Source organism: Suillus paluster (assembly GCF_016628075.1).
Source record: "Suillus paluster strain FC165 chromosome Unknown EDB91scaffold_29, whole genome shotgun sequence".
In the NCBI taxonomy this organism is placed as follows: domain Eukaryota; kingdom Fungi; phylum Basidiomycota; class Agaricomycetes; order Boletales; family Suillaceae; genus Suillus; species Suillus paluster.
The window spans coordinates 121,611-134,128 of NW_024537589.1; the positions used below are offsets into that span (position 1 = coordinate 121,611).

A 12,518-nucleotide genomic window follows, 5' to 3' on the forward strand; every position below is an offset into this window, starting at 1 on the left:
TATCCAGTATACTTTTGAACGAATAATGTGAGCAACTGCTTCGAGGCCAGCCCAAGCGAGTACAAGTGGCTACTGATATAAATTCCAATGCGGTAATCCCTGTTTCAAGGCGTGCATAATGTAGTAAGTAATGATTATCGAACGTAACGCGATTGGCCAGCTGTACTGGTGACTTTCAGCAAGTTGGAACCTCCCACTCTCCTTCCATCCCGATAGCTGACATGTTTCTCATGGTCACTCGCCCACGGTGTTTAGAGAAATCGTTGCGAGTGCCACTCATAAACCCTGGTATGTGTTCAAATGTGGCATCCGATGGATGCTGGCCGAACGCCGGTCCGCAGCTGCCATACGGCATTCCCGAGTCGTGGACTCCACTCAGGAAAGGATCCAAGTCAAAATCACTTGTTAACGGTACGAAAGAAGATGCCGGTGCCGACGAGGAAGTGAATGATAAGGCAGCTGAGAAGCCAGAGCCATAGTTATTTGGGGCTGACTCGAACCACATGGGCACTGAAGATGGGCGTGCACGTTGTGCATCCTGGTTGGAGTTGATATTATGTGATTGGGAAGGGTGGATTCGAACCTGGATTTTTCCAGTGTTGACCGGACTGGCGTCGAAGGAAATTTCGAATCCCCCAAGAGCTCTGATCGCTTCGGAATGGATCTCGAGTTTGTGAGGGGATGAAGAACCAGTGCTCGAAGAAAGCTTTGCAAGATCGCCGAAACCAAGGTTCATCATCGCTCCCCCGTCAGGATGTGGTGCCCACTCAATTTCGCTTGGGATGATGGAGCTGTAGTCGAAGTTGCAAGAGGGCTGTAGAACCGAGGGATCCGACGGGGGAATGAAGTATGTGGTGGGAAGTGATCTAGGAGACAAGGAAAGCAGGGACGGAAGTGTGCACAGGAGAACCTGCTATAGGGTCATTGGTCTTATAATTCTGATTTCCAAAAGCTAGCTTGCCTACCATCAGGCCGAGACTTGCTCCAGACCTCTGGTGGGAGGGTGTCGGCAGCGAGGCAGACGGTGAGACCGGAGTCAAACAATGGTCGTAATTCTCTGTCTTCACATGAACATCACTCCTTCGTGAAAGCTCGGCCTTCAGTTCGCGCCCCCTTTTTTCAGATGCAGAAAGGCGAGCGCGCAACTGTTCTATTTCTGAGAGCAACCCATCGTGTCCCCTTTTGGAAGCAGCTTGGAGTCGCGCATTATCTTCTTCCAGCTCTTTGACGCGACTATATCGGCAAGCGGGTATCATTTAGCATCCTGTGACACATCTAAGAATTTATTTGAGCACTTACATCTCCATAGCCTCGAATTCCTCCCGCTTGCGCTGCCGACTGAGGAAAGCAGCAGCACGGTTCTTAACCAGACGTGCTTCGCGTTTGCTCAGCCCCGATACATCAGGCGGTACAAAGTCTTTCGTGGTGATACGTTCTCCACCAGTTCGCGGTCTCTTCGATGGGCCCGCGATAGGGAGGGAAGATAGCCCTTCTGCGGGTACTTCAGTGTCAATGGAAATGGATGGTTGAGAGGGCTTTGAGGGTGGTGGAGAGATAGATGGTGAAGGCTCAGGGAAGTCAAATACTTGGTGCGTCGGTAAACACAATTGTTGCTCCTTCTCACGCACAGAGTCAGGACTTGTGCGCGTACCAAATATCTTGGATGAGGGTCCCGGAGAATCGCTCGTATTTGAGCCGATAGATATAGGCGGAGAAGGTGGCAAAGGGTAGTAACTCCACCCTATATTGTTCATTGCACTTCCAGAGTATGATGGGGGGCACTGGTCCCAAGGTGCGTTTGATGGCGAGATGGGGGTGATCAAAGTTACGTCGCCATCAGTTATTTGGGACATATGCGAAGATGTTGAATGGCGGGGCATGAGATGGAGGGGGCTAGGTGAACCAAATGATGTAGTGCTATGGAGGACACGATGCAACGGAAACTGGGCCAACTTTTTGTACGCATGAAGTGCGCCCGGATTTATATGTATCGCCTTCATAGGCAAGTACGATCGTCAGGACATTTCAATTACCCGACCAATCAACTCCAATCAAGTACTCATCTGATTTGAAAATGTCGGTTCTCACATGCACTTGCGTTGATTTGAATTCAGGACTGAGATCTAGTAGCCAAGTCCATTTCTGCACCCACCCAAGCGACTATCGCCGCCGCTCTTGACTCTTGCAAGCGGCACAGGACAATCCTGAAGTCGGCAAGTCTCGGTTCGCGGATGAAGACGGGGGCTCAAGATTATAGACCACATACATTGCCTCCGTCCGACAGTCGGGCCTAAAATGTCTGAAATCGAGAGAAACAAAAGTTGACAGAAGAAGTACTCGTTTCCTCCACGACGCTCCCGATCAAAGGCTTGGGAACCGTCCTTTTATTAAATTACGAGAGCCGTTATGGGGGATCCCACGTGCGACTAACATGAGCAGTTAGATCTACTCTCTTCTTCTAAGTGTCTTGCCTACGTACCTGACCGTGGAACATGGCGGCGGCTTAACAGAAATGTCGCAGAAAATTAAACAGAGACAAATAGCGGGTCACGCGACCCTTACCGAGATACAGGGCTCGGTCGGCGCTGAGACTCGGTACTCAGCGCTCAGCGCACACGGGCAAATTTTACGTCTAGTGTTCACAAACACATTTCGGAGTTAGTAGTACACTTACTCTGCGCTCACCGCATCATGCGAAATTCCCCAAAAGGACGGTTGTATATCTCCCTCTGAACTTTCAAGTCTATCATAATGTCCCTGCAGAATACAGGTAAGTTGCATCGCACCCAAGTTTTCCATGGAAGCACATACCTTATTTGATATCTTGTCGACTGCAGCCGCTGATATGGCACAGGAAGTACTAGTAGAACCCTTATCGATGCGCCTCGATTGCTGCTTTTGGAAGTCAAGCCCGCCTTGTCGCCTTATCGATGCGCCTGCTCAAAAATAAGATTACGCTGCAATATTTCATACTTCCATCCCATCATTGGTTTTGACAACAAAACATGTGTTCATTCCCCAAAGCTGCCGCGACCGATCCCCCACAAAATTCCATAACAATCCGTGTTTGCATGAAATCGGAACTTCGTGTTCTGAAAGGGCAATGTGGATGCAGAGAGATTGGTTTCCAATAACAAATGTATGAAGTAGACATTAGATTTCCCCGCAGTTTCTTAGCAGACAACACAACGTTCTTGGGACCAAGAGCTCCAATCTCTGTGAGGTTTGGTCACAATCATGTCGATCATTCTTCGACGCAAGGAGTAATCACCGTATGTATGTGATTATAATTAGGTCAGCTACTGCAACCAGACCTGAGAATATGACATAGTAGTTAGCCCGCGGATTCGGGATCAACCGTGTCCCTAGCTATAGAACGTCAGGTCTCAAGACCAACGCCATACGTACAAGTCACCAGGCCATCAGCAAAACCTTTTGGCAAAAACCTTTGGCGAATTCACTCGCTTTTGAGCCTGACGACTTACGACTGCGTCGCGATCTATTGCGATTGGCGGAGAGCGTCTCGAAATATCTCACTCCTTGAGTGATTACCTGTTACTACATTATAGTACTACATATCAACGTCGAATGAAGCATATAGAACGACTCCACTTTAGTTGCACATCGATGTCCAGGCGACTGCTCGTAGCGATCGGTTGCGAAGGACTCAGCGATATGATCAAATTCTCTTCGAATCCACAAACTCGACCGCTTAGGGGAATTCAGCAGAAAATTCAGACGTTTTTACGACTGTTTTCAAAAAAAGCGGTGTCAACTCGCAAGCTTGGCTCGGAGAGCAGCTATTGTTGCCGGAGGAGGTGAAATGTGCGAGATATCGCCGTACTGAAAGGATGAAGGGGATTGGAGGGGGAAGCAACCAGCATAGACACTCCCCCTCTACTGTGCCGAGCGTGCTGGCAGTTCTCGCATATGGCATCAAAACTTTGTTTTACAATTGACAAGAAGAGACACCGAAAACTTTTTTGAAAACAGACTGGGGATTCATAGTAGAAGATCCCAGCCGTTTTCACATCACCCGGTAACCTCTGGTAACTCATTTTGAGCGCTCATTTAGGATAATTCGCAAGAACGTACCGTTTGGGGTGACAACTGAGTCCTCTGCCCCGCAGATCGAGCTGATCTGAGTGAGTAATGACCAAAAAAAATGACATCAATATCTTGGCCCTATATTCGCCAAGTCCAGAAGAGTCCAGAGTATTCAAGTAAGTCCTGCAGTGAATTCGAGGTCTCCCATTATGGTGTCCGGCTAGAATATCGAGCTTACTCAGATTAGAACTAACGAACCTCCGATGTGAAGCAAAGCCCAGTACCATACAGACCAAATATCGGGGAGCGCTAAGCGAGATACGCCAGTCGCGAGGCAAAGGCATGGAAGCTTTTCAAAGAAGACACTCACCGATCCGGAGCGCTTATGGTATTGGAAGGCTGGGAGAACTTGGGAAAACCTACGGGCCTCCCCGACTTCTGTGGAGCGAACCTGGGGTGGCGGCTTGAAAAAAGTTAGTCTGGAAGTGATCACGACTGAAAAAATAGCTTGATGTGTGCGAGCACCCGCAGGCCCGTAGGGCATCGGTTTTGTGTTACAAGAGGGCGATATGATGCGAGCGGTAATGATATTGGAAAGCGCAATTGAAAAATATCTTGCCAAGCTGAAGACCGGCGACTATCATTTGCAATATCATTCAGGCGAAAACTACATATATTGCATTTCCGCGGAAGTAACTACGAAGTTAGCAGAGAACGGCGTCGGGATATACCCCCACGCACAAGCATTGCAGAATATACAAGTGGGAATTTTGAAGATCGCCGGTTAGATCATGCGTCAGCGTTCCTCAGCGTCGGGTGGACGTAAAGCAGTCCGAGTACTTTGAATACATCACGTTCCGTTCTGGGATAATATAATCTGGAATCATGGCGTCGTGATCTACAAGGCAATGAGAATCAGCCCAAACGCTATGAAGTCTTTTATTTTGGGTCACTGGACTGACATTCCAGAGCTGTCGAATTTCATCCCCCTTGATGAGCCGTGTTAACCAGGACCAACATGGAGAAATGCGAATACTTGCTTTTGCTGCTTCGCCCACAAACGTAAGTCTCTTTGGAACATTGTCGACCCAGTCCTAGATTGGCGCTAGCATCACTTGCGAAGTGGTCAGGTTTGGTGCTTACCAACCGACCACTGCGGTCCAAAATACTTCGGGTGCAGCAAAGATCAGATCGACTCGTCGATAAATTCTCTGTCGCGATGGATTGTGAGGCCATACGAACACAGTTAGAGCCTTTTCCAAGGAGTCCCAGTGACGAGTTCGCAGCACGTTGTGCTCGTGAAATCCCGAAAGATCTATACGATTGTCAAATTAGACAACCCCACTGTGATAATGCTTGAGACATACGCATGACATGCGTAACGAAGCCTGTAATTGATTAGTATGCGGTCATAGTATCTCATCGCAGATAACTGACCTTGTTCGTGCAGTCGTTGCACAAGTTTTCTACACAGACCCTTCACTTTCTGGGACCCTATTTTCCAATCTGTATGGGTGATGACTATGTCAACATCGTTGCTTTGTGGCTTTCCTCGGCGGTAACTACAATGTGATGCCCACGAAAGACCAACTCGATCCATGACAGCTACTGGCTTGGACGAACAAGATAAACATACCCTCCAGCAATCACATTTTTGCATCCTTTCTGGACATGACTGAGTTCTCGCATGACGGTCCGATTGATTTCTTCCACTTCTTCGCACGGAATGCTATAAAGGCACAGTTGTCAATAAACTCCCGTCAGTAGGGCGGCACGATGTCTTCATCCTAAGGGATGTATAAATAAATGCTCACGTCTGACTCAAGTCATGTCGTAGAGCCAGCCCGATCTTAATCGACTTTTCCACTGCAGCCTCTGTGTTGGCGCTTGATTCAGCTTCAAGCAGCGACATAGTCTCTTCGTCAGACAGGCCTGGTATAACTTCATAGTATCGTTCAAGTTCTTCGAGTGTGCGGAGGCCAAGGTCGTAAAGGCGCCGAGCAGAGTGGGGTCCAATGCCATGTATTGTGATGAAAGCAGAGAGGGACTGAAACCGCGGATCTGCCAAAAATTTCTCTGCATCTGCATCAGCGCCAGGTAATGAAGCGAGATAATGGCACGAACGCGCTTCTGTTATTCGGCCTGTCTTTAGAAACTCCTCGATCTAAGATGGGTGATGATGAGAAGTGGACGTTGAAGAAGATGGCGTGACAGCACCATTGAGAGGACTTTCTCTCCCAAGAATGGTAGCTCATGGAGATCATGTAGATTGTGTTCCGTTATGACATGCGGGTAAGCTGCGTTTTTGATCCAGTTCGCTATGCATTGAATGGGTTGCAATTACGAACCCTTAATAACCTGGGCACGATGGGTTAAGAATATGACTAGACAATGGGAATAATTTGAACTGACAGAAATAGCCCTAGAGTAGCTGAGCATGCTTCGGTCTTCTCCTTCAATATGCCTGCTACGTCGAATGATATCAATTTCCTTGACCAGACCTTGATTGGGGCAAACGAGTGGCGACGGTCGTAGGCAACTGTATTTTGCATTGCACGACAATGACTCCGCTTCAGTAGCATCTATTGGTTCATCAGGTTCTGTCTGCCAAGAGCTTTCCTTCTCTGGTGAGGGAAGGTGGATCGAACTACTAGATGAAATGTCTTGGACAGTGTCTGGACAATGTTGCAAGGCTTCGTCTTCCAAGTTGTGGACTGCAACATAATTGCCGCATGAAAGGGGCTGACCGGACTTTACGGAATCTCGAAGCCATGATGGTGTTACGATGGCCTTCGTTTTCTGTGGATGACATTGTACAGTATTCTGTCCAATCGACAGTGTGAATGCATACCGCAATTCTCCAATCAATGTGCCTTTCCAGGCGTTGCCTCATTTTAATTGCGGTGACAATGATGTTCGCCTTTTTTACATCGCCAGTGAGTTCAAGGTTGAGCTTGCTAACGACACCTGGGCCTTGGTTCCTCTGGGAGTCAACACGCTCAATTGTATAGTTCTCGACTAGCGCGGCGAGCTCAGACATTGTTTCCGGATGTATTTTGGCTTGTAAGATGTACACCAGAAGGGGTTTCTCCTCCCCAATATTCCATGGCGAGCCGGAACAAACTCGTTTGGAATGTTGGTCGTGAGAAAACAAGGATTCATCATCACTGGTATGCGAGCTCAATGGCCGCTTGAAAGGCATCTGCAAGGATGACAGAGTTGCAACGAACACAATTAATGTTACAGCTTTGTGCGAATGAGAAGTATAGCGAAAATGACGCTCACAAGAAGTTTTCCTGCGTCCTACCGGAGATTTGAGTTTTCCGCTTAGCACCGTAAAAGGAAATCCTCCATTTGGGGAGTAGTGGGAACAAGGAAACCCCCTCGGGACCTGTCTGAGCTCACACATTCTCTTCAGCCTCGCGATCGAAAGTTTGCTGAAATGGAGACTTTCTGGCATCCCTAGATAATAATCTTATATCTCGGAGCTTTATTTTAAGGTTCGTCAAGCCTTGTAAGAGCCAAAGATTCAGTAGGTAGCAAATCTTAATAGTTAGACTCAGTTGACAACTACGGTACAGAACATGTACAAGCAGCCTCAGAGCGGGCTCCTCGAGCAGAATATTATAGTTGTTCTATCTCCTTATGATGGTTGCAATGCGGGGCCAAAAGCGGATCCGGGTGTCAACACGCTACATGACGGCCAACCTTGTCGGAGTGGAGTTACTTATCACTGATCTTTGAAATGAATAACCTGTTTGTTTCGCTTGCGAGGCAACGGCCCGTTGAAGATTTCTCTCACATGAAGTATGTAGAGGAGACTAGAGTTCAACTGAGTACAGTCAGTAAGAGCCAGGGAGTCAAAATAGAGACCCATCAATTTCCCGATTCCGAGTCGGATGCTGATCCAGGCTGATCCTCATACCTACGATGGTCGCGGGTCACGGTGCGCCACCCGGAGGAGCTGTTTCTCGTCAATATACGTCTGCTCATTTGCACTTAACAAATAATTGGCGCGATAAGCATGAGGTTGAAGTAGATACCACGTGTTTCATGAGCAGATCCATTGTGATCGTTTTCTCACTCACTCGAGCTTGTCGTGCGAGATTTACTTACTATCATTTAAGCAATCTACAAACATTTCAGCAAATATTTAATAGCTCCTCAAACACTCTTTCTTTTGCACATTTGCGCCTTTATAGATTCCTTACATGGACCCGAATTTTATCTATTATGAATGGGATGCGACGTTGTGCCAGAGGAAAGCTGAGAAATTTCATGGTCTGCCTGCCAGACCCGTCACACTTCTGACCGGCAGGGTGCACAATGGTGCGCAACGGTGTGGGGTGCGGGAGGTCCTGGGTGATCAGTAGCGGCAGGTGGCCGCAAGAAGGTACGGGAGGTCGAGAAGGTGCAACGAAGATGCGGGGAGGTATTAAAAGGCGTTGGTAGTGGGGAGTATGAAAGAACACTGAGACAGGGCGTAAAGATAGTCAGTTGCTATTCTGCAGCCTCTTGAGGGTAGAGAGGATGCGGGAGGACGTGGCTTGCTGCAGTAGAATACAGTATGGTCCGGGATGGTCCGGGCGGCATGTGTATATGAATCGCGGGGGCCTGCGGGGACGGCACTGGAGAAAAATGAAATTATACAAAATGAGGATGTGATACGAACATGGATATTCGAACCAAATGTTCGTGACATTCGAATAGGTCGTGATCAAATGAAGACGCAAAGAGCATCATCGCATTTCGCCGTGCCCTCATCATAGTATTTTAGTCATGTGCTCTAGAGGGCAGTCTTATTTGTTATCATTTCAAACAAATTTCGAAGGGCAAAGTTATCAAAACCATATTCACATGTGCCGAGCTCAGGGTAGAGCTAGCGTGTGCCTAGCGGAAAGTTAAATACTGCTAAGGAATAGTGGATGTTGAGGAATAAGCACACCTAGATGCTGAAATATGGACTCATCATGAATGTGAACATTGCGTATCCGGCGGGTAACGTATGATCTTCCGTTTATTCGGACTATATCACGCAGGGTTGTCGCAGCACAGCCCGCACATGTGTTAGGTCCTCGAGCTCCTAATACCGAAAGATCGTGCGCATTATACATAACGTCTTGTCGGCATTACGCTCGATTATGAGACGACGAGCGCAATTCACGGAGAACCAACCGCGTCACGCGTGAAGTTTGAGCGCAGGCGTTGGAGGGAGTTTTCCTTTCTTGTCTTGAAGCCTTCCCAGCACTTCCCAGCCTCAAGATCAGCTCGGGATTTGTTTACGTTTTCACACACACCTGTTAAACTTAACACCACGCGATTCACCGGAGTTCGAGAGAATTCAATGTCGCCGCCGGTATGGTTCCACGGACCGATGATTTGACCTTATTTGACCCCGAGGATTTAGACTCTTTTTCATAATCTTCGGGATATGTATGCGTACCTCCCATGTATATGTACTTAGATCCATCCTTTCCTTCCCCACCGCTTGGACTGAAGTTACCCCTTTCAGAGCCGTGTCTCCATGACAAAATTAAACTGTGTAATTACATACCTTTCTGTGCGCTCCGAGAAAGAAAATTTCAAATGCAGTCTGAACATTACTACTGCTGTGCTGACACGGCAACGCAGATAATGCAACCATGAGTAGCCATTAGTAGGTACAAAGCTAAACGCCAGGGCGATGTCATACCCAAGTTGGGCAAAGGTGGCCAGTGGGGGCCAATGACTGTCACGATCAGTCTGTCGTCACCTGTCGTCCCACCGAATCGGAACCGTTGGAAGACATGGCCAAGGGCGGTATGATCGTCGTTTCATAATTGCCGTTCGAATTCGGGACCCTGGGCTCTGCGGATAAACGGAACCGACGCGGCGTGAGATAGACTGAGACAGATGACTTCCCGCCTGATGTTATGTTGATCCTGCGGATAGCGACGGGTGCAATTAAGCGCACCAACGACTGCAAATGTCAAAATTCGAGTAACATTTAAGAGAAACCAAAGGTCAGGACTCGGCAGAGGTTAGCAGTCACGCAGGTAGGATCAAACCGCTCAAAGGCTAGCGGCGCGGCTGAATCCACCACAATACACAATGTCAAAGTTTGGCTTGTGCACTACCATCGGCACTTTGTGAATAATAAGCAGGCTCATGCATTTGACAATGCTTCCAAAGAGATAAGATGTGAAGTCCTTCATTGAATTCTGAGCCTGTAAATATCAACTTAGTTATGATCTTCGGATGGATAAGACAATAGCGACGTGCATATGTTGCAATAAATATATCGATGGGATTAATTAGCAAATGCTTGAATGCCAGTCATTGCCTTTCCAAGGATGAGCCCGTGTATATCCTGCATGAAAAGAGGGATTGGGTTGTCGGCTCAGGAGATCGTGAAGATATGGTGTTAAAAGGAAAGAAACTAACATATGTCCCTGGAAGGCGAACACGTCAGCATTCGCTCCCAGTGACAGCGGGCAAGGCACGGACCTTCGTAAGTATTCACAACCTGCAAATTTGCGACATGTCTACCGACATGGTACCTTAAACATGCAGCTTAGCTTGCGCATGACATTCACATGTACTGTAGACATACTCATCTGATGATGCATTTCCTCCGAGAATATCCAAAATGATTCGGCATTGTTGGAGAGCCTTTCCACAGTTATTACGCTTCACCATACTAACCATTTCGGCGGCCAGCTTATTTGCGTCCTTCAGTCTGCCAACCTGAAGGCTAGCCTGCAAGCCGAGAGCCACCTCAGTTTGCGCGTCTACGAGCTTCTTCTGGACGAGCTGGAAAGATGCCAACGGTCGCTTAAATTGCTTGCGCTCAAGTGCATACGCGAGGGTTTTTTCGATACAATCCTCGAGAGCCCCCATTACACCCCATGAAATGCCATACCGGGCACTATTGAGACAGGAGAAAGGGGCACTAAGACCTTGTCCATGCGGGAGCAATGCATCGTGCCCTAATCTAACAGAGTCCATGAAGATGGAGCCGGTCAACGACGCCCGAAGTGCAAGCTTATTCTTAATGGCTGGCGCTTCCAAACCTTTCAGACCCTGCCAGTTGTGTGGAAGTGAGATGTGATGATGGGACGAGAAACGTGGGTCTTGCCTTCTCGAGAACGAAGCCTCGGACCTTGCCATCCCATTTGCAGCGAGCCCAGACGACAAAAATGTCACTATCTCGCCAGCAGATCAGTGGAAACCATGGAGCTTAAACACCGGAACCTACGCCACAGGTGCATTTGATATCCAAGTCTTGCTTCCATTGAGAACGAAACCACCATCAGTTTCTTCAGCAGTTGTCTCCATGCCAGCTGGGTCTGAACCATGATTTGCTTCGGTCAGTCCCTGTTAAAATTGTTACCTTGAACTCAAAATTTTATGTGCTGTGATTTCATACAAAACAGCCAACAATTTCTCCCTTAGCTGTATAGTATGAGCGCCAGTTCTCAATCGCAATCAGATGTCCCACCTAACCGAGGAAGATACTTCTCCCTCTGTGCTTCAGTACCAAACTCATTGATGGGGTGCATAACAAGCGATGATTGGACAGATGCTGTCGACCGGTAGCCAGAGTCGACGCTAAACATGTGCAAGGGTGAGATGGCGAGGATGACTAAAGCCGCGGTACAAACCGCTCAATTTCTCTAGCAATGAGGCCATACGCCACGTTGCTCACTCCAGCACAGTCATAGCCCTTAATTGTCGGTCCAAGCAGCCCCAGTTTACCCATTTCAGGGAGAATGTCATGATTGAATTCTGCATGTCATGATGAAAGAAAGAATAAAGGACGAACGATGTGCCTTACTTTCTGTCCGCCAACCTTCCAGCACACGGGGAGCGAGATTCTCCTACTAGACGGATTATCACACATCGTTCTGAAAGTACACATGACAGACTTGCCTGGCAGTACTCGCGAGCAGTATTACTTTGTGGGTATAAGCGATCGAAGAAGACGCGCCAGCTTAATACGTACCGTATGGCAATCTCCTCTTCCGTTAGTAGAGATTCCAAGTTCAACGGATCCTATTGAACATGCAGTAGTCTTACCCGGGTCATCACTGAGTGCGAACTGGACTTACTTCATGGTTATATTTCACATACCCTGATGCTATTGGATCGATATGAGTTCCCACCTTAGCCCAAAAAATATTATTTCACTAACCTGCGCGACTCCCGTTGAGCGTAAACCGTGTCATATGGGAAAAATAGTATCCCAGTCGGTGAACGGAACTACGCGCATGAAACGAGGTAGTCATTCTTGGTATCCTTTCTATAACTCTCGATAGCTATGTTCGCTGGCAAATTGACGGTAGAGACACCTCGTTTGAACTCAAAAGTTTGAAGTTAGCTTGAAGCTTGCTTGCTCTTGAAAGACGTGGGGGATGCGTTGCGGGGTCAAATGCCAAACCGGAGCGGAGCTACAGACTTATAGCCGAATTGCCGAACTACCGGCTGACGCC

At 47.9% G+C, this 12,518-nt stretch overlaps 4 protein-coding genes across 4 annotated transcripts; all 4 read right to left on the reverse strand.

The window, feature by feature from the left end:
• Positions 1–175: 175 nt before the first annotated feature.
• Positions 176–1,880, reverse strand: EDB91DRAFT_1248883 (uncharacterized protein; the record flags this gene model as incomplete). Its single annotated transcript, XM_041322988.1, has 3 exons — positions 176–910; positions 966–1,233; positions 1,300–1,880. The coding sequence occupies 3 exons, from the start codon at positions 1,878–1,880 to the stop codon at positions 176–178; spliced, it is 1,584 nt and encodes a 527-aa protein (XP_041176689.1).
• Positions 1,881–4,598: 2,718 nt separating this feature from the next.
• EDB91DRAFT_1135971 (uncharacterized protein) lies at positions 4,599–7,326 on the reverse strand. The gene is made up of 13 exons (XM_041318822.1): positions 6,899–7,326; positions 6,460–6,846; positions 6,396–6,405; positions 6,265–6,344; positions 6,172–6,211; positions 5,862–6,123; positions 5,684–5,776; positions 5,485–5,609; positions 5,415–5,435; positions 5,191–5,362; positions 5,088–5,141; positions 5,010–5,036; positions 4,599–4,945 (listed from the first exon to the last, which is right to left on the reverse strand). Exons 1-13 carry the CDS (start codon positions 7,247–7,249, stop codon positions 4,837–4,839), a joined length of 1,731 nt encoding a protein of 576 aa, XP_041176690.1. The 5' UTR covers positions 7,250–7,326; the 3' UTR covers positions 4,599–4,836.
• A 1,125-nt stretch (positions 7,327–8,451) lies between these two features.
• EDB91DRAFT_392580 (uncharacterized protein) lies at positions 8,452–8,964 on the reverse strand. The gene has a single exon (XM_041327098.1). The coding sequence runs from the start codon at positions 8,747–8,749 to the stop codon at positions 8,483–8,485; it is 267 nt and encodes an 88-aa protein (XP_041176691.1). The 5' UTR covers positions 8,750–8,964; the 3' UTR covers positions 8,452–8,482.
• A 1,039-nt stretch (positions 8,965–10,003) lies between these two features.
• EDB91DRAFT_392416 (glutaryl-CoA dehydrogenase) lies at positions 10,004–12,461 on the reverse strand. The gene is made up of 13 exons (XM_041327097.1): positions 12,221–12,461; positions 12,138–12,166; positions 12,032–12,081; positions 11,959–11,983; positions 11,864–11,906; positions 11,691–11,814; positions 11,528–11,637; positions 11,456–11,481; positions 11,285–11,403; positions 11,165–11,231; positions 10,636–11,109; positions 10,309–10,396; positions 10,004–10,253 (listed from the first exon to the last, which is right to left on the reverse strand). Exons 1-12 carry the CDS (start codon positions 12,312–12,314, stop codon positions 10,337–10,339), a joined length of 1,221 nt encoding a protein of 406 aa, XP_041176692.1. The 5' UTR covers positions 12,315–12,461; the 3' UTR covers positions 10,004–10,253; positions 10,309–10,336.
• Positions 12,462–12,518: the final 57 nt, after the last annotated feature.